Genomic DNA, 19,966 nt, shown 5'->3' on the forward strand with positions numbered 1-19,966 from the left:
ACTAACTTAGCAGGAAGCCGGAGGGCCAACAAAAATTGGTCTGAGGGCTGTATTTGGCTCCCGGGCCGTAGTTTGGACATGCCTGTAGTAGTGTAGTAGTAGTGTTAGCAGACTTCCTTGTTTACGCATCCCTCGCTATTCGCTATTACCGATAGTCCTCATGTTATTGCATTTCAATATATTGATCATCACATGTATTGCAATATTGTGATATTTTCATATTGTGAGCCATGTATCATGTATCGAATGGCCAGGGACCCTAATGTCCACTCTAGTTTATATCTCCATTACTTTTTTGTTTTGTTTTTGAAGGCAAAATACATAAAATCTCTACCCTGTATTTGATTGTAATGATCTCTGATCTTTGACAGGTTACTGGCATTGAGCTGGGCCCCGGGCTCTATTTTGCAGATGGGAAGCATAAAGTGGACTATGTCCTGGCCTACAAATACAAGAAAAGACGAGCATCCAAGTCACGCCTGTCCATCGCATCCAATGGCAGTATGCCCTTCCCGTTAATGGGCCCAAGGTTGGATGATGGGGAGTTCGGGGAGTGTGCCACCACTATGGAGCCAGAGGAGCAGAAGCTGACAGAGGAGGAGAAGGTCCTGATGAGGGAGGAGTTTGAGGCCCAGCTGGCGGAGGCCGGGCTGAAACTGGAGAGGGACAAGGAGGTGAGTGAGGCATGTGAGCGCTGTATAGACCCGAGATCCTTCAACTTACATCAAGTACCACCTTCAACATTTTGAGCTGCTGTGAATGTACGTGAAATAAATACTACAAAACAGGACTAAACAGGACTTAAATCCAGCAAGGACAGCAAGTCTAAACCAGGAATCTACAAAAGACCAGATTAATGATCTTAGTTAAACTAAACCACAAGCTCAATTTCTGAATCTCGTTAGTGTACCCACACCACAGTTTGAGAAACAGTGCATTATTAGATTATTATTGTCACATTAGTGTTGGTGTTTTTGGTGAATTCTAAAATACACAGAAAAATGTGTTCTACCTCCAAACTTCAAGAACCCAATATAAATCCTTTCAATCCATGAAAAAACAGTCATCAATTTGGCTTGAGTAAGACCTCATCTATTGATAAAACAAGTGTACTCGTGCTGTTGACTTGCACTCGTGTGGACCTCCGTGTGCAACAGACCGTTCAGCATGCCACAGTCACATGTGCGACAGACAATCATTAGAAACAGATTGGGCTTGTTGTCTGTGACTCGGTTGCTCCTGCAGACATTTCTGTGGTTTACAAGAATAACCTACTATGGTCATAAATAATCGCAGTCATTGATGAAACAGTGAATCTTGACATCCCTAGTTCATACATATAAGAGCGTACTAATAGTTTTAGAGCAGGCAGGCGGACATTTCCACTGATGTACCAGTATGCACACTCACATGAACACAGCTCTACTGTTATACTGTGTTTTGTCCTGTTTTTAACATAGAGGACACACGGCATCAGGTTCCTCCGGCTACACATCCCGTGGACAATCCTCAGTCGAGAGGCAGAACTTCAGAAGATTAAAGTTGCTGTCAAAAAGGTTGGCTGCCTTAATTTGTAGTTATAATATTGAATATTTATATTTGATCAGTTTATCACCTAATTGTTTTTTTTGTTTTTTTTTCAAGTGTTAGGATTATATTAGTTATTGTGCATGATTGAAATGAATACAACAATATTGAACACTACTGATGCAAGAATACAGAAATGGCCCTGAAATAAATATGAGGAAGAAATAGACAGGCTGAGGTGTCGAAGCAGCCCAATAAACCAGCCCAGAAGCTGATAAGCAGGAGAAGAGATGAGATGATCGCTTGGTCACCAGAGGAATGTGGACAGGCTTAGGGAGAGGAACATTTAGAACTGGTTCATGGGAAGAAAAGGAATATAACTATATCTCACAAAATGTTATTACTGCGGTATGAACCTCACAATACTGTTAGCAATATTGCAATATTTATTTATACATATTATATATTTATCGTTAATGTTCAACAGGTTCAAATTGGAGTGGTCTGTGGGGAAAAAAATATAATAATATTAACATACTTTTTTTCAGCCATTTTTTCCACTATAAAAACTCAAACACGTGATTTTGTCTTATTTTGCCCGGTCACAAATTGACCTGTTACATTTTTTTTCAGTTGTCTACGACAATTCGATTATCTTTTATGAATTTTTAGAAATCTAATTTTGAGAGGGCGCTAGAGAGCTATTTTATCAGCTAGCCACTACATTTCCATATAATTGCGTTCAGGTTAGAAATCTTCACAAATACTACATAAAAATGTTTCCCCCAAAAAATGTTTAAGAAACGTAGAATTTTTTGAAATTTTCCTAAAATTGTGATTTTGTTTAAAATTCACGATGACCATACCCGTCAGCATATCAGCTTCAGATTAAAAAAATTACATTGCTCGTGGGTTTGTGTCTTGTGGCCAACTTTGAAGTGTTTTCTAAGAAAACTGTAGGAGAAAATGCCAAAAGTACGAAATGTGCACTTTTGTCAGGGCCATGTTTGATCCATTATGGCCGACTTCCTGTATGACTTACGGCGGGGTCATAATATCATTTTTTACATGTCCTCACATTAACTATTTTTTTGGAGTGAGCGTCATATTTTTACTGCCACTTTTTTTGCTTTTTTGCTTCCATTGGCCCCATGTTAATCGATTTTTGATGTGGCGCTACTGAGCCGTCTTTAAATATTTTTTCACGAAACCTTCACTCAAAATTAGAACTCAAAGATTTCGATACCACTCACTAGCATATCAGTCTTTATTTAGTACTTGATTTTTTGCATTTTTCCAGCCCTTGGATACAATATTAATAAGTCCCTCACCGGGACGATTCTCGTCCTTCGGCTCGGGCCTAATAATAATAGTGGTAAAGTAAACACTCTTATTTACAGCAGTTGTATGCACATGAATATGACTATTGCGTATGAGTATTGCACATGAGTATGACATTATTGCGTATGAGTATGACAGTAATTGCACATGAATATGACAGTATTGCACATGTGTATGACAGTATACACGTGTTCAAGGCTAACAGTGTTTGTTGTAGAGTCTGACTGCAGCAGAAGGAAAGACCTGTGAAACGTTTCCTTCACACAGCGAGGGTGGATCAGTCTGTCCCTGAAGCTGCTCTCCAGAGCGGACAGTGTCCTGCAGGGGACAGAGTGTCCTGCAGGGGGCGACACTCATGGTCCAGCATAGATGTGAATCTAGCCAGGACCCTTCTGTCCCCCACCTCCTGCACCGAGTCCAGAGGACAGCCCAGGACGGAGCTTTTTCCAGCTTCTTCCTCTCCCTCTCTGTGATGCTGCTGCTCCAGCAGACCACACCTACAGGAGCTGATGCCACCACAGAGTCATAGAAGGTCTTCAGGAGTGGCCATGTCAGGAGTGGCCCTGTCAGGAGTGGCCCTGTCACTCCAAAAGTGCTGCAGGGAGATGACGGCGTCCTCCACTCTGATGCTAGGCCGGTATGCAAACTGCAGCGGGTCCATGGCTGAGCTCACGGTGGAGCGGAGGTGGTCCAGGACCAGCCGCTCCAGTGTCTTCATCAGGTGGGATGTGAGAGCCACTGGCCTGAAGCTGTTGAGGTCTTTGGGGCACGGTGTCTTAGGCACAGGTACCAGACAGGAGGTCTTCCAGACCTGTGGTACCACCCTCAGCTTCAGGCTCATGTTGAAGACATGCTCCATAACTCCACACAGTTCATCTGCGCAGGACTTAAGGAGCCTGGGGCTGATGCCGTCAGGTCCTGCTGCCTTCCTCACTTTAATCCTCTTCAGCTCTCTCCTGTGACAGTGGATGGCAGGGGGACTGTGTGCTGGGGGGATGGGTGGGTCTGGGTGGAGTGGGGAGCTGATGGGCTGAGGCGGAGGTGTGAAGAGGAACGGGTGTGGGCCATTGTCCAGCTGTGAAAGAGGGAGCATGCAGCTGTGCATTGGGAGGGGTGGGTGATTGATCAAATCTCAGGAAGTAAGAATTTAGCTAGTTCACCCACTGTAGGTCAACCTCCGCCTGGACCGGGGGAACTTTGAAGCCTGTGATGGTTTTCAGGCTCCTCCACACTCCCTGAATGTTCTTCTGCTGCAGCTGCTCCTCCATCCTCCTCTTGTAGCCGGCCTCAGCCTGCCTGATCTTCCTCCTCAGCTCCTTCTGCCCAGTCCTCAGCTCCTCCTTGTTCCCTGACCTGAAGACTTTCTTCTTCTCCTTCAGCAGAGCCTTCAGTTCACGGTTAATCCATGGCTTGTTGTTTGGAAAACACCGCACCGTCCGGGAGGGAACAATGTTCTCAAAACAGAAGTTGATGTAGTCCGTGATGCACTCTGTGATGGTGTTGATGTCCTTCCCATGTGGGTCATAAAGCTCAGTCCAGACAGTGGTGCTGAAGCAGTCCCTCAGAGCCTCCTCGCTCTCAGCAGACCACATCCTCACCTCACGGGACACCACAGGCTGCCTGCGCACGATGGGTTCATACACAGGCCTCAGATGTACAAGGTTGTGGTCTGAGCTGCCCAGGGGAGGGAGGGGGGAGGAGCCTCCTGGTGTTGGCAGAGAACAAGTCCAGTGTTTTATTGTCTCTGGTGGGGCAGGTAATATGTGGCAGAACAAAAGAGGGAGAAGCGTGGTTAAAGTCACCAGAGACGAGGAAGAGGGCCTGTGGGTTCTTTGTCTGTAATCTACTGGTGCAGGAGAGCAGTGCCCCACGAGTCCGAAGGCTCGCTAGTCCGAAGGTTCACTGGTCTGAAGGTTCACTGGTCCGAAGGTTCACTAGTCTGAAGGTTTTAAAGGTTCACTAGTTCGAAGGTGCACTAGTCCGAAAGTTCCTCATAGGACTAAAGTGAAGGTGCATAAAGGCATCGGGATGTAGTCAGACTGTAAAGTGCGCACGAAGCACGAAGACACACACTGGGGCTCGTCACGTTTAGTGTACCAGCTGCTCACAGGAGGCACCGCAAGTTATACTGTGTATGTAAAAATAACAAGGGAACATCTCGAATCCTCCACTCTATGCCTTCATTTAATCATAAGTATAGAAATATGCGAGATCACCATAGGATTGGTAGTCAAAAAGGAAATTCAGCTTTTGAAGAAGGCCTACTGGAAAACAGTTTAATCCCGGAGGCGATGAAATATCCGCCTTATTGTCAGAAGAATGACACCGACTAGACTGCTGCACCAACACACCTGAATGATGACGTTACCCTGTGGTCTAGAAGGGTCTAGCAACTGAACTGGGCGCATGCGCACGCTGCGACCGGCAGGAAAAGTTTGGCTGTCAATGTTTTGATCGTGTTTTTATTGTTTTAACGTCTTTTTGTGTCTGTGATTACGAGACCCGATTCTAACGGCGCACGGTGCTTATGACTGAACCGACATGGATTTCTTTCACGTCGTATCGCCATTTTTGCTACTTCTCCTGTTCTGCCTGGATATCATCTCTGCCTGCCCGGCTAGGAGGTAATACGACAGAAGCGAGTCTTTGCAACTGAACCAAAGATACTGTACTTCTGTAACAGTGAGAGCATGCATCCGTATCCCTGATGTGGAACTTGCGCCCGTTTTACCCACCCCGTGAGTTTCCCCAGCTCTTCGTCACAGTTGTGTATATCCACCCCAGAGCACACGCCCCCTCTGCTTGTAAAACTGTGTATGACGTAGTATAAAAACTGCAGTCTATTTCCCCTGATGCCCCGGCTTTTGTACTGGGTGACTTTAATCATGTTTCCCTCAAGAAGTCGGTCCCCAACTTTCATCAATATGTAACCTGTCCCACCAGACAGGATAAGACTATTGACCTTTGCTATGGGTCAGTAAAGGATGCATACAGGTCATTTCCATTACCTCCTCTGGGCCACGGAGACCACAACTGTGTGTATCTCATGCCCACATACAGGACTGTTCTGAAGAGGGAAAAGGTCGTTACAAAGGACATTAAAAGCTGAACAGAAGAGTCTGTGCAGTGTCTACAGGCCTGTTTCCACTGTACTAACTGGGATATGTTTAAAGAGGCATGTAGAGGAGATTTAGATTAGTTAGCCGATGTAACCTGTTCTTATGCCACATTCTGTAGAGACAAGATTATACCGTGTAAAAGAGTAAAAATCTACTCTAATAACAAGCCATGGGTCACAAAATCTGTCAAATCTAGCATCCAAGCTAAGAAACGTGCCTTCAGATATGGGACTGCCTCTGAATTGTACAGCGCCACTAGAGATATGAAAATTGAAATTCTAAGGGCTAAACAGGATTATAAAACAACTCTGGAGAATAAAATGGCTGCAAATAACTTGGGCTCAGCCTGGTCAAGTATGAAGGCCATCGCAGGCACGAGTAACTCAAAGAAAACAAGCACTGTTACTTTAGAGCTTTTGATGCAGATTCTGACCTGCAAATAATCTTAATCATTTCTTTTCACGATTTGACACTTATGATTTCAGTAAAGATGTAAAGGATCTTAGTCATAAATTAGCTGACCGGAATCACTTCGCAATAGAAGAGCAAAATGTTGAAAAGGTTTTCTCTGCAACGAATTCAAATAAAAGCTATGGACCTGACAATATCTGTGGTAAACTACTTAGGTTCTGTTCTAAAAAACCCTGCCCAATTTTCCACTACATTTTCAATACCTCCTTACAAAAGCAGCATGTCCCAAAATGCTGGAAGGATGCAGTAGTTGTCCCCGTTCCCAAGACCAGCTGCCCCAAAGTATTGAATGATTTTAGGCCTATTGCACTGACATCTATTGTCATGAAAACTTTTGAAAAGCTCGTGAGGAATTAAATCCTACAGAAGACAGTCTGATATTGACCTACAGGCCACACAGAGGTGTTGAAGATGCCACGGTCACTTTGATGAACATGCTTTTTAAACATCTGGAAGGAAAGGGAACACATGCTCAGCTTTTATTTATAGATTTCTATTCTGCTTTTAACACAATTCAACCCCACATTTTAACAGAAAGACATGAAATTAGCTATACAAAAACATCACTTAGTTTTTGACGTCATTTTATATCTATAGACAAAATCGACAAATTAAATAAAAAGATTTCAGTTCCCGATACAGTTTTATTTCAAGAATAATTTCAGACAAAAAGCCGGTATGTAGGGCAAAGGAAGGCGAGGAGAGCCTGTTGCGCGGACTCACGTCTTCGGACTAGCAAACCTTCGGACCAGTGAACCGTCGGACTAGCAAACCTTCGGACCAGTGAACCGTCGGACTAGCGAACCTTCGGACCAGTGAACCTTCGGACTCGTGGGCAGCCACCGTGCTTCACAAGCATTGTCCGCATCAACAGAAGGGGCCTCATACACTGCTATCACAATAACATGTGAGAACTCCCGGGGCAGATAACATGGCCTCATGCCAACAGCCAACAGTTCAATGTCTTTGTCACACAGCTGCTCCTTCACTGTACAGTGATCAGGTTTGCAGTAGTTCTCATTTACAAACACAACCAGGCCGCCTCCTCTCTTCTTACCAAACTCTCTCGTTCTGTCCGCCCGTAGCCGATGAAAATTGTCCAAAACAATGATAGAATCCGGCATTTCTGCAGGTCTCTGTGAAGGTCTCTGCAGCTGTCCCTATAAATCCTCTGGGACCGCACGAGGCTTGCTAGTTCCGTCATCTTATTTTGGAGGGACCTCACGTTTCCCGTGACGATGGCGGGAAGCACCGGTCTGTAGCGTCCTCGCGTCCTCTCGTGACGATCGCGGGGGAAAACAACCGTGCTCCGGAGCTCCGTGAACTTCTCCTATGTGTAAAGAGCCCGCACACATCACGACGACAACGAAAACACGCAGTAATCTAGCCGAACAAAGTTGAATCAAGCGGAATTGAATTGAGAAATTGAGCAAAGGCCCGAGCGGCCGCTGTCGAGTGGTGGAATAATAGTTTTTTAATTCAACTGTTTTTGACTTTTTTCGGCTGGATTTGAGCGTTTTTCGTTGCGTTCGTTGTGTTGTTGTGACGTGAGCTAGCTCCGAGCGAGCCCACCAGCCCCCCCCGCGCCCTCCGGCAGCGCTAAAGTACGGCGTGTCGTCGGTACACGTTTATATACACGTTTATATGAAAGAGGAACTTCACGAACGATCGGGACATGCACTGGAATCGCTTTAAATTAACTTGTTTTGACTTTATTCGGCTGGATTGAGTGTTTTCGTCGTGTCGTTGCGATGTGTCTTGGCTCTGAGTCCCCCGGCTCCGGCCCCGCCCCCCGGCTCCGGCCCCGCCCCCCGGCCGGCGCCGTACCGCGTTTCCACAAAGGAGGAACTCATGAAACTGCGGAGAACAGTCGTCTTACCCGGAGATCGTCACGTTATCCCGTCGCAATACTGACCTAACCTAATACTGATGTGCAATTCTGTCATATGTGCAATTGCTGTTGGAATTCATGTGCAATTCATGTGCAATTACTGTGAAATTCATGTGCAATCTGTGCTGTCGTGACACATATTCATGTGCAATTACTGTCGGGATCACATGCAATGGTATTTATGTATTTATTTATTTATTTGTCTATGGGAGTTTTTATTTATTTATAGGAGATCTTCTACTGAAAGTGTTTTTCAGACTTCCTATAAGTGATCTGTTCTTTTCTTCTGTATCTACCTCTGTATCTACCTGCGTTGCACCAATGAAATTCCCCATGTGGGACAATAAAGGATTATCTTATCTTATCTTATCTTATCTTATACGGGGCAGTGTGCGCAGTGTATACGTGTGCATGGGAGCGTGTTATTACTCGTAGTAACAGAGGACAGAGCAGGTGGAGACGAGATGAGGAGAGCTCTGCGTCAGGTGGATGTATTTTCACAGGACACTTTGACCATTTGAATAGAACAATGCTGGTGAAACCTAATGACTGAGGCTGAGCGCGATGCGAGTGGCGAGACTGCAGCACAGTCTGTGAATGAGCGTTTTGATGTTGAACAATTCTCCCTCTGAACAGTTTGAGTGGGATTAGTTCAGTTCAGTTTAGTCCTGTGACAGTCCTGTGCGGTTGGCAGCCAACAGAAAAGGTTCATTTACCACCACCTGCTGTAGTTGTACGTCTTCAAAATGGTGTACTAAGTTTAGTAGTTTAGGGTCCTTCACTTGATTTTTTCATAAGAGAGTTTTGCTTTGCCTTGAAGGTTCCACAGTATGATATAAACTTATCTTGATGAAATTAAGGTAATACAAACATCTATATAAACCAATAATCAGCTATGTATGTATTACAAACCTATTGAATCAAGCTGACATTATATAGAAGGATATCATACAACTCTGGCAAAGTTTATAAAATAAATAGACAAAAAGGGATAATTACTGGTAAATATTACTTCAACTCCCGGCCCACTTTTTTAAACCAGTCCTCTCAAACTACACAGGTAATGAATACGATTTTTATCTTTTTCATTGTAAGTGGATTACAGCATTTAAGTCAAAGAAATCTAACACAAATGAATGTAATAGGATTATTTTAACAAAGCATCCTGGTCCATCAGGACCAGAACCTCCCACCACAAAAACAGATTATTTCCCTCTGCAGTTGGACTCATAAACACACAACACCTGCCACTTTAACAATGGTTCAACCAATATTATTCACGCACTGCTCGCTTTCTGCACTATTTTCGACCATCTGTAAATTTTTGTGTAAATATCTGTGTACATACCAAATTTATTTTTTACCTTATTTTATTAGTGAATTCTAAATAATGCATGCCATATTTGACTCTATCGACATTATTATTATTTTATTATTCATTGTTTTATGTTGTACCTTAACACCAAGACAAGTTCCTATGTTTGCGAACTGTATTCAATGACAATGGCAATAAACCTTTTTTGATTCTGATTCTGATACTTGAGTCTAAGTCAAAGGGTTGAAACTATAATGAACAATGGACATAATTCACAAAAATCGGAACTTGCTTTCCTATGGGCACACAATTTACAGTTGAATTTACATATGTAGTGCAGAAAGTGACCAGTTAATGATTAAATGATGGTAAAAGTGACAGTGTTTAAGAAGTGTTCATGAGTCCAACAGCAGAGGGAGACAAACTGTTCTTATGGCGGGAGATTCTGGTCCAGATGGACCGTAGCCTCCTGCCTGAGGGGAGTGGCCTCCTGCCTGAGGGGAGTGGCCTCCTGCCCGAGGGGAGTTGCCTCCTGCCTGAGGGGAGTGGCCTCCTGCCTGAGGGGAGTGGCCTCCTGCCCGAGGGGAGTTGCCTCCTGCCTGAGGGGAGTTGCCTCCTGCCTGAGGGGAGTGGCCTCCTGCCTGAGGGGAGTTGCCTCCTGCCTGAGGGGAGTGGCCTCCTGCCTGAGGGGAGTGGCCTCCTGCCTGAGGGGAGTGGCCTCCTGCCTGAGGGGAGTTGCCTCCTGCCTGAGGGGAGTGGCCTCCTGCCTGAGGGGAGTGGCCTCCTGCCCGAGGGGAGTTGCCTCCTGCCTGAGGGGAGTTGCCTCCTGCCTGAGGGGAGTGGCCTCCTGCCTGAGGGGAGTGGCCTCCTGCCTGAGGGGAGTGGCCTCCTGCCTGAGGGGAGTGGCCTCCTGCCTGAGGGGAGTGGCCTCCTGCCTGAGGACGAGTGGCTCAAATAGTCTGTGTCCAGGGAGTCCAATCTACAGTGGAAGGTGTTAAGTTTCTGGCGTCTGTGGCAGGAATCGACGTAGCACAAAATATTAAAGCAAAACAATGGTCAGAAAGCATTACATGGAGCGAAATAGATTTTCTCTGGAACCTAATAATATATGCACCTAAAAGTATAATATTTGAGCGGAATAAGATCACATTTGCATTGAAGGTGAAAGTATGAAACATAATGCACGGAGCATGTGATATGAACATGAGGTAAAGCATGATCACACAAATGATCAGGAGCAGAAATGGATGCGTGAATGTTGTATGAGGATGAGCAACGAGGTGTGCCAAAAGGCAGGTTGAATTGAATAATACCATTGAGCAATACTCAGAGTCCTGGATCCTTGGAGGGAACATGCGCAAAATGTCCCAGCTAATGTTGCCAAGGTAAAAAGACAAGTGATTTGAAAAGGCTAACGAGCCAAAACTATTTTTTTTACAGCAGATCAAAACTATGACCGAGCTGCGAGTACAAACTTAATCCGAACTGCTCAGTGGAGTTCAAAACATGCAGGCTGAGTGAAAAAAGTGTTTATTCATTTTTATTTAATTAATTAATATACTATTATTATAGTCTAGATAACAACTAACAATTATTAGGAATTATACATTTTTTGTTCAATCAGTCACAATAATTCTGCACTAATAATGCTTCTCTTTCTTCTAACTAGAAATGTGACTTGCATAAGCGTTCAGGCATTGCTGGCATGTGGGATCGCATTATTGCCAAAATCACCACTCCATTCCAGCCAGACATCCCCGACCTGGAGATCCAGAGGGACCCCCGGACTCGCATCCGGTTCAAGACCCTCAAACATGCCTTCATCAGGGACAAGCTCCACCTGTGAGTATGTGGGGGTCACTACACTGCCAAAAATATGTATCTATACTTAATATGGCTTGGATTCCGAACATGAATCTTGATTAGTGCATATCAATTTATTTATCTTAATTTTTTTTTTTTTTTTAACATTTGGTTATTTGGTTAATTGCTAAATATGATTATTCAGGACACAATATCCACTGCCTGTCCAAAAATAAAAAGTAGCAGACGCTCTCATATTTTGTAGGGCCACCTTTGGCTTTGATTACAGCACACATACACATCATATTAAAATAATGATTTTCACTCAGTGGTGCATTCTTTTACACCAATTGATCTTGTATTGGTAATGGGAGAGAATGACCAGTGTGCAAAGCCTTCTCTAGCTCCTCCCAAAGATTCTCAATGGGGTTTAGTTCTGTAAAAGATTAGTTCCTCCTCCTCTGCTTGATGCCACTGCCCTTCTCAAATATACATACTTAGACATCATTTCCATGACATCAGAATTTATCTTTCCACAAGGTTGTTTCAGAAATGAGAAGCACTCACAGTATTTAAATACTGTGTTGCAACTGCAAGATCATCACCTAATGTATTTGCTTAATCAAATCCAAGTAACGAATTTCTTTCGAGTAATGTAACTGAAACAAATATATATATATAAATATTTACAACAATTTTAGAAACAAAAAGAACTAATTTCCAAAGTAATTTCAATTCAATCTACATCCAAAAAAGGTCATCCTGAAAAGTAAGTGCTTTTTTATCCAAAAGTGTATTCTTTATTCTGGTCCAAGATAAGACTTTTAATCATCCATCTTCTTCCGCTTATCCGGGGCCGGGTCGCTAGGGCAGCAGTCTAAACAGGGACTCCCAAGGTGTTCCCAGGCCAGCCGAGAGACATAGTCTCTCAAGCATATCCTGGGTCTTCCCCGGGGCCTCTTCCCCGTGAGACATGACCGGAACACTTCCCCAGGGTGTCTAGGAGGCATCTGAAACAGATGCCTGAGTCAGCTGCCTCTTCTTGAAGTGGAGAAGCAGCGGCTCTAGTCTGAGCTCCTCCCGTGTGACTGAGCTCCTCACCCTATCTCTAAGGGAGCACCCAGCCACCCAAACTCATTTTGACCGCTTGTGATCTTGTCCTTTCGGTCATAACCCAAAGCTCATGACCATAGGTGAGGGTAGGAACGTAGACCGACCGGTAAATCAAGAGCTTTGCCTTTCGACTGAGTTCCTTCTTCACCAAAACAGTCCGATACAACGACCACATCACAGCAGCCGCTGCACCGATCCAACTGTCAATCTCACGCTCCATCCTTCCCTCACTCGTGAACAAGAACCTGATACTTGAACTCCTCCACTTGGAGCAAAGACTCCCCACCCACCCGAATGGGGCAAGCAAACTTTTTCCAGTCGAGAACCATGGCCTCGGATTTGATCTTCATCCCAGCTGCTTCACGCTCAGTGGAAAACCGTCCCAGTGAATGTTGCAGGTCCGGGTTCGATGGAGCCATCAGTACAACATCCTGTGGCCATCAAACCGGATACTCTCCGATCGGTCGGATTCTCCTCTCCAGTACCCTGGAATAGACCTTACCAGAGAGGCTGAGGAATGTGATCCCTCTGTAGTTGGAGCACACCCTCCGGTCCCCCTTCTTGAACAGAGGGACCACCTGGTCAGCCAAGACAGTCCTACAACATCCAGAGACTTAAAGTACTCAGGGCGGATCTCATCCACCCCCAGAGCCTTTCCACCGAGGAGTTTTCCAACAACCTCAATGATGGACGTGCCAGCCTCCGAGTCCTCAGTCTCTGCTTCCTCTTCGGAAGACGTGACAGTGGGATTAAGGAGATCCTCAAAGTATTCCTTCCACCCTCCTACAACATCCCAAGTCGAGGTCAACAAGTTTCCACCCTCACGGTGGTGGTAATGAAGTACTGCTTCCCCCTCCTGAGGCATCAGACAGTTTGCCAGAATTCCAACCTTTTTGCCTCCACAACAGCACAAGCTGCAGTGCACTTGGCCTGCTAATATGTTGCATCGGGAGTCCCACAAGCCAAAGAGGCCTCCTTCTTCAGCCTGACATCCCTTACTTCCAGTGTCCACCTCCAGGTTCGGGGTTTGCCGTAACGACAGGCACCTGCGACCTTGTGATCAAAGTTCAGAGCAGCCACATGGAGGTTGAGAACACGGTCCACTCGGACAAAATGTCTCCAGCCTCCGCCGGGATCTGGGAGAAGCTCTACCGGAGGTTTGAATTGAACACCTGCTGAAAAAGGGATTCACAAGATGTTCCGAACAGACCCTCACATTGCACTTGTGCCTGCCAAGTCTGACCGGTTTCCTCCTCCGCCAGTGGCTCTAACTGACCACCAGGTGGTGATCGGTGGCTGAAGGTCAGATGACACGACAACAAAGTCAATCATTGTGAATCAGTACAAACTTCTAACACAAACATTTGATGCTATGACATCCATAGCTTCAGAGTATTCATGGCAGGTTTCAATCATTTCTTTTGATTTCCAAGAAAGAAAATGTGTCAGAGAAGAAAGATCAATCTTGATCAACTAAACAAGTCATACATAAATCTTACTTCATAAAAAATCTGTATACATAAACCAGTCAGAAATGCCATGAAACAAATCTAAAATGCTAGATCTGTCCTGTGTCCCCTGTGTGTCCTCAGGTACGACATCAAATCCAGAGAGACACTCTTTGACAACGCCACACGCAGCAGAATAGTATGTTCAAACTATTCCCCCCCCCCCCCCCCCCCCCCCCCCCCCATTCAACAACATCATTTCATCTTTTTCCCCAGGTGGCAGAGATGATTTCACGTATTACCTGTACACAAACCTGCCAAACCACTGGTATGAGCACATTACTGGTAAAGTATTTATAATGTCTCTCAAAATGACAAGATTTGGTCTTCTTAGGTATCCAGTCGCTACTGGCTCGAGGAGTGTATGAATCGGCCTTCCCTCTACATGACGTACGTGTAAATAAGTTGGATTTTTTTTCAGAAAAGCAACTTAACTCAGCTCATGACATCAATGTTCTCTTCAGGGCTCATTTACCAGGAGGGGGCAGAGGGACCAACGCAATGACAGACAGGTGAGATGACTGGTCCTGAATCTACAGCAATGTAAAAAGTATGGTTCAAGTCCTAAGTCTCTGTCTCTCAGATTCTCCATGAAGAATGGGCCAACTACAGAGTCATGTACAAATATCAGCCTGTGGATCTGATCAGGTACTTAAAGGAGATATAGTATGCATTTTTCAGGTACTTGTATGGAACTATTGCAAAAGTAGATCATAATTGTTTCGTTTTATTCACTGTAAACCAGAGGCGGAGCCAGACATTGTAAACATCCGGGGCTTAGCCCAAAAAGAAAGGGAGGGGCTTCATTCTGGCCAATATGATGTGGTTTTAGTGCAGTTACAGACAGTGACCCTCCAAAGGCAAAGACAGCGTTCTGAGAGAGCTCCTCCCTCCAAAAAACGTTGAACAGAACAGCAGAGGTGACATTTAGTTATTCAAGAAATTGTACATCTTGATGTTCTTTAAAACAATCAGTGACAAAACAAATATGAAAAACATGCCCCTGACAGGGCTCGAACTCACATCACTAATGTCCACAGACTCATGCTCTGCTGTCTCAGCTCGTCGGCCCTTTAATAATCATGTGCTGTTTTAGAATTGGTCTGATCTTTATTGAAAGTAAAAGTCAGTCTTACCTTTAGCAGACACTTTCCTCATGAGCTGTTTGTCCTGTAGTTTCTCTGCTTTAGCTTTGTACATGAATAAAACCTGAGCCACTGCTTCAACCACAATGAACTCATGGTTTGAACGATCATGTGCTGTTGTTGTCTCTTCTACGTTAGATAAACTTTGTTTTTCAGCTCATGTTCTGAACGTCTCTTTTTCCAGTCGATCTGCTCTTGTGTCCATCACTTTTTGCAAAACCTCAGTTAAATGATGTAGAAAAGGCCAAATTGGTCAGATTGTATGACGTGCTGTAAACACCGCGCACTTTCCACGCTCCCGCCCACTTTCTACATGCAGCCAATCATACATCAGTTCAACAAAAATAACCAATGAAACGGGTAAAGAGACTTAAGCCACTGCTGGATTCGAACCCTGGTCACCTGCGTTCCAACCCAACACTATCCACTTAGTGACATCATGATGCATTTTTGAAAGATTAAAAGATCCGGGGCTTTTGGACAGAGATCCGGGGCTGAAGCCCCAAAGCCAGGGCCTGGCTCCGCCCATGCTGTAAACTGCAATATTGATTAAAATGGCTTTGTAATAGAAACAAGTTAATTCAATTTCTTTTCATTTCCATTCTGACTTCCTGTTCAAAACTGCAAAACGGATTAGCCCTGCCTCGTCACAATGCCAGAATCAGAATCAGAAAAGGTTTATTGCCATTGTCAATGACCAGAATTCACAAACACAGGAACTTGTCCTGGTGATTCAGTGCAACATAAACAATGAACAATGATACAACAACCCATATAAGTCAAAAAGAGAAACAATTTAAATCTGCTATAGGATACAAATAAAAATAGTCTATAAGATAAAAAATAATAACTATGTACATACATTTGCAGTTGAATTTACAGATGTAGTGCAGAAAGTGAACAGTGCAGTGAGAGATAAAATGATGAGCAAACCTGATGCTAAAAAAGACAAAGAGCAATTTTTGCTCCTTCAAGTGAATGAATAATGCAAAACAGGATGGTTTCTTCAACAAATACATTTGGGGTGGAGGAAATGCAAGTCTCTATGAGAGCTATGCACGTTATTTGTTTGTTTTGTAGTTGTAAACTTTGAATGCACCAGATCTCAATGGTAAAGAGAAGTATTAATGGTTTTACATGAATATACTTAGTATACATTATATACTACACTGGAGAGACAGGTGCAAATGTTCTGCACAGGATAGCTGGGGCCATTTTTCCCACAAATACAGCATTTGATTGGGATTTGCTTCAAAAGGTCCACTTACTTCGTCACACAGGTATTTCACACAACCAGAGCGTCAAAGTAGGTTTTATGTATCTGTTCCACCTCCTTCAAATCCCATCAAATCAAAGAATGCAAAAAGTGGGATACAGCAAGTGGAATGCAACAAGTGCATGTTGTTGCATATGTATCGCCGGGATCGTCCTCCAAGTCCAACTTTGAGTAAATGATAAAGAAGACGCTCATTAAGTTGATTTTGAAGAATGTGTAACATAAAACTCAAAACTGTAACTGCCAAGGTCAACACGTATATACTTACATGGCCTGTACCGGATTATAATGTATTATTGTTGAGATAAATGCATTTTGCATCATGCATCATATGGTACATTTTGACTGTAATATACTGTCTTTATGGCTCTCTTCAAATGTCAAGTGTCTTAAAGACAATGAGAGCAGTGAAACATGCAGAACGTGATTCTGTCTGAAACCTTATTCCCAATAACAGACATAAACCAGAGTTTCTTTTCAACACTCTCTGTTTTAATTTAAATCCATGTGAGTCAAATAGTGTTGTACCCTCTTTTGACCTTTGTGAAAGTATTTTGTAGATGTATGTATGCACATGGTATGTACATGGTATGTGAATGTACATGTATGTACATGGTATGTGTATGTACATGTATGTACATGGTATGTACATGGTATGTGTATGTACATGGTATGTGTATGTACATGTATGTACATGGTATGTACATGGTATGTGTATGTACATGTATGTACATGGTATGTACATGGTATGTACATGTATGTACATGGTATGTGTATGTACATGTATGTACATGGTATGTACATGGTATGTGTATGTACATGGTATGTGTATGTACATGTATGTACATGGTATGTACATGGTATGTGTATGTACATGGTATGTGTATGTACATGTATGTACATGGTATGTACATGGTATGTGTATGTACATGGTATGTGTATGTACATGTATGTACATGGTATGTACATGGTATGTGTATGTACATGGTATGTGTATGTACATGTATGTACATGGTATGTACATGGTATGTACATGTATGTACATGGTATGTGTATGTACATGTATGTACATGGTATGTACATGGTATGTGTATGTACATGGTATGTGTATGTACATGGTATGTACATGGTATGTGTATGTACATGGTATGTGTATGTACATGTATGTACATGGTATGTACATGTATGTACATGGTATGTGTATGTACATGTATGTACATGGTATGTACATGGTATGTGTATGTACATGGTATGTGTATGTACATGGTATACATGGTATGTGTATGTACATGGTATGTACATGTATGTACATGGTATGTGCATGGTATGTGTATGTACATGGTATGTACATGGTATGTACATGTATGTACATGGTATGTGTATGTACATGTATGTACATGGTATGTACATGGTATGTGTATGTACATGGTATACATGGTATGTGTATGTACATGGTATGTACATGTATGTACATGGTATGTGCATGGTATGTGTATGTACATGGTATGTACATGGTATGTGTATGTACATGTATGTACATGGTATGTACATGGTATGTGTATGTGTATGTACATGTATGTACATGGTATGTACATGGTATGTGTATGTACATGGTATGTGTATGTACATGGTATGTACATGGTATGTGTATGTACATGTATGTACATGGTATGTACATGTATGTACATGGTATGTACATGGTATGTGTATGTACATGGTATGTACATGTATGTACATGGTATGTACATGGTATGTGTATGTACATGTATGTACATGGTATGTACATGGTATGTACATGTACATGGTATGCACATGGTATGTGTATGTACATTAATGTACATGGTATGTACATGGTATGTACATGGTATGTGTATGTACATGGTATCTACATGTATGTGTATGTACATGGTATGTACATGGTATGTACATGTTATGTACATGTATGTACATGGTATGTACATGGTATGTACATGGTATGTGTATGTACATGGTATGTACATGGTATGTGTATGTACATGTATGTACATGGTATGTACATGGTATGTACATGTACATGGTATGCACATGGTATGTGTATGTACATGTATGTACAAGGTATGTGTATGTACATGTATGTACATGGTATGTACATGGTATGTGTATGTACATGGTATGTACATGGTATGTGTATGTACATGTATGTACATTGTATGTACATGTATGTACATGTATGTACATGGTATGTACATGGTATGTGTATGTACATGGTATGTACAAGGTATGTGTATGTACATGTATGTACATGTATGTACATGGTATGTACATGGTATGTGTATGTACATGGTATGTACATGGTATGTGTATGTACATGTATGTACATGGTATGTACATGGTATGTACATGTACATGGTATGCACATGGTATGTGTATGTACATGTATGTACATGGTATGTACATGGTATGTACATGGTATGTGTATGTACATGGTATCTACATGTATGTGCATGTACATGGTATGTACATGGTATGTACATGTTATGTACATGTATGTACATGGTATGTACATGGTATGTGTATGTACATGGTATGTACATGGTATGTACATGGTATGTACATGTACATGGTATGCACATGGTATGTGTATGTACATGGTATGTACATGTATGTACATGGTATGTGTATGTACATGGTATGTACATGGTATGTGTATGTACATGTATGTACATGGTATGTACATGGTATGTGCATGTATGTACATGGTATGTGTATGTACATGGTATGTACATGGTATGTGTATGTACATGTATGTACATGGTATGTACATGGTATGTACATGTACATGGTATGCACATGGTATGTGTATGTACATGTATGTACACGGTATGTACATGGTATGTGTATGTACATGGTATGTACATGTATGTACATGGTATGTGTATGTACATGGTATGTACATGGTATGTGTATGTACATGTATGTACATGGTATGTACATGGTATGTACATGTACATGGTATGCACATGGTATGTGTATGTACATGTATGTACATGGTATGTACATGGTATGTGTATGTACATGGTATGTACATGGTATGTACATGGTATGTGTATGTACATGGTATGTACATGGTATGTGTATGTACATGTATGTACATTGTATGTACATGTATGTACATGGTATGTACATGGTATGTACATGGTATGTGTATGTACATGGTATGTACATGTATGTGTATATACATGGTATATACATGGTATGTACATGGTATGTACATGTATGTACATGGTATGTACATGGTATGTACATGTACATGGTATGCACATGGTATGTGTATGTACATGTATGTACATGGTATGTACATGGTATGTGTATGTACATGGTATGTACATGGTATGTACATGGTATGTGTATGTACATGGTATGTACATGGTATGTGTATGTACATGTATGTACATTGTATGTACATGTATGTACATGG

The 19,966-nt window shown here is 42.7% G+C and overlaps 1 protein-coding gene across 2 annotated transcripts in view; it reads left to right on the top strand.

Moving 5' to 3' along the window:
- LOC140348800 (anoctamin-1-like) overlaps positions 1-19,966 on the top strand; it is a 136,535-nt gene that overhangs the window by 49,117 nt on the left and 67,452 nt on the right. For both annotated transcript variants that reach the window (XM_072434896.1, XM_072434897.1), the window contains exons 3-10: positions 372-674; positions 1,461-1,556; positions 11,334-11,506; positions 14,173-14,227; positions 14,305-14,356; positions 14,423-14,478; positions 14,553-14,600; positions 14,672-14,736. In XM_072434896.1, coding sequence (XP_072290997.1) covers positions 372-674; positions 1,461-1,556; positions 11,334-11,506; positions 14,173-14,227; positions 14,305-14,356; positions 14,423-14,478; positions 14,553-14,600; positions 14,672-14,736 — 848 coding nt within the window. The remainder of the gene's footprint in view (positions 1-371; positions 675-1,460; positions 1,557-11,333; positions 11,507-14,172; positions 14,228-14,304; positions 14,357-14,422; positions 14,479-14,552; positions 14,601-14,671; positions 14,737-19,966) is intronic.

This window comes from Eucyclogobius newberryi, unplaced genomic scaffold (assembly GCF_026437365.1).
Source record: "Eucyclogobius newberryi isolate DKJ021-1_F unplaced genomic scaffold, fEucNew1.0.hap1 SCAF_7, whole genome shotgun sequence".
NCBI classification, from domain to species: domain Eukaryota; kingdom Metazoa; phylum Chordata; class Actinopteri; order Gobiiformes; family Gobiidae; genus Eucyclogobius; species Eucyclogobius newberryi.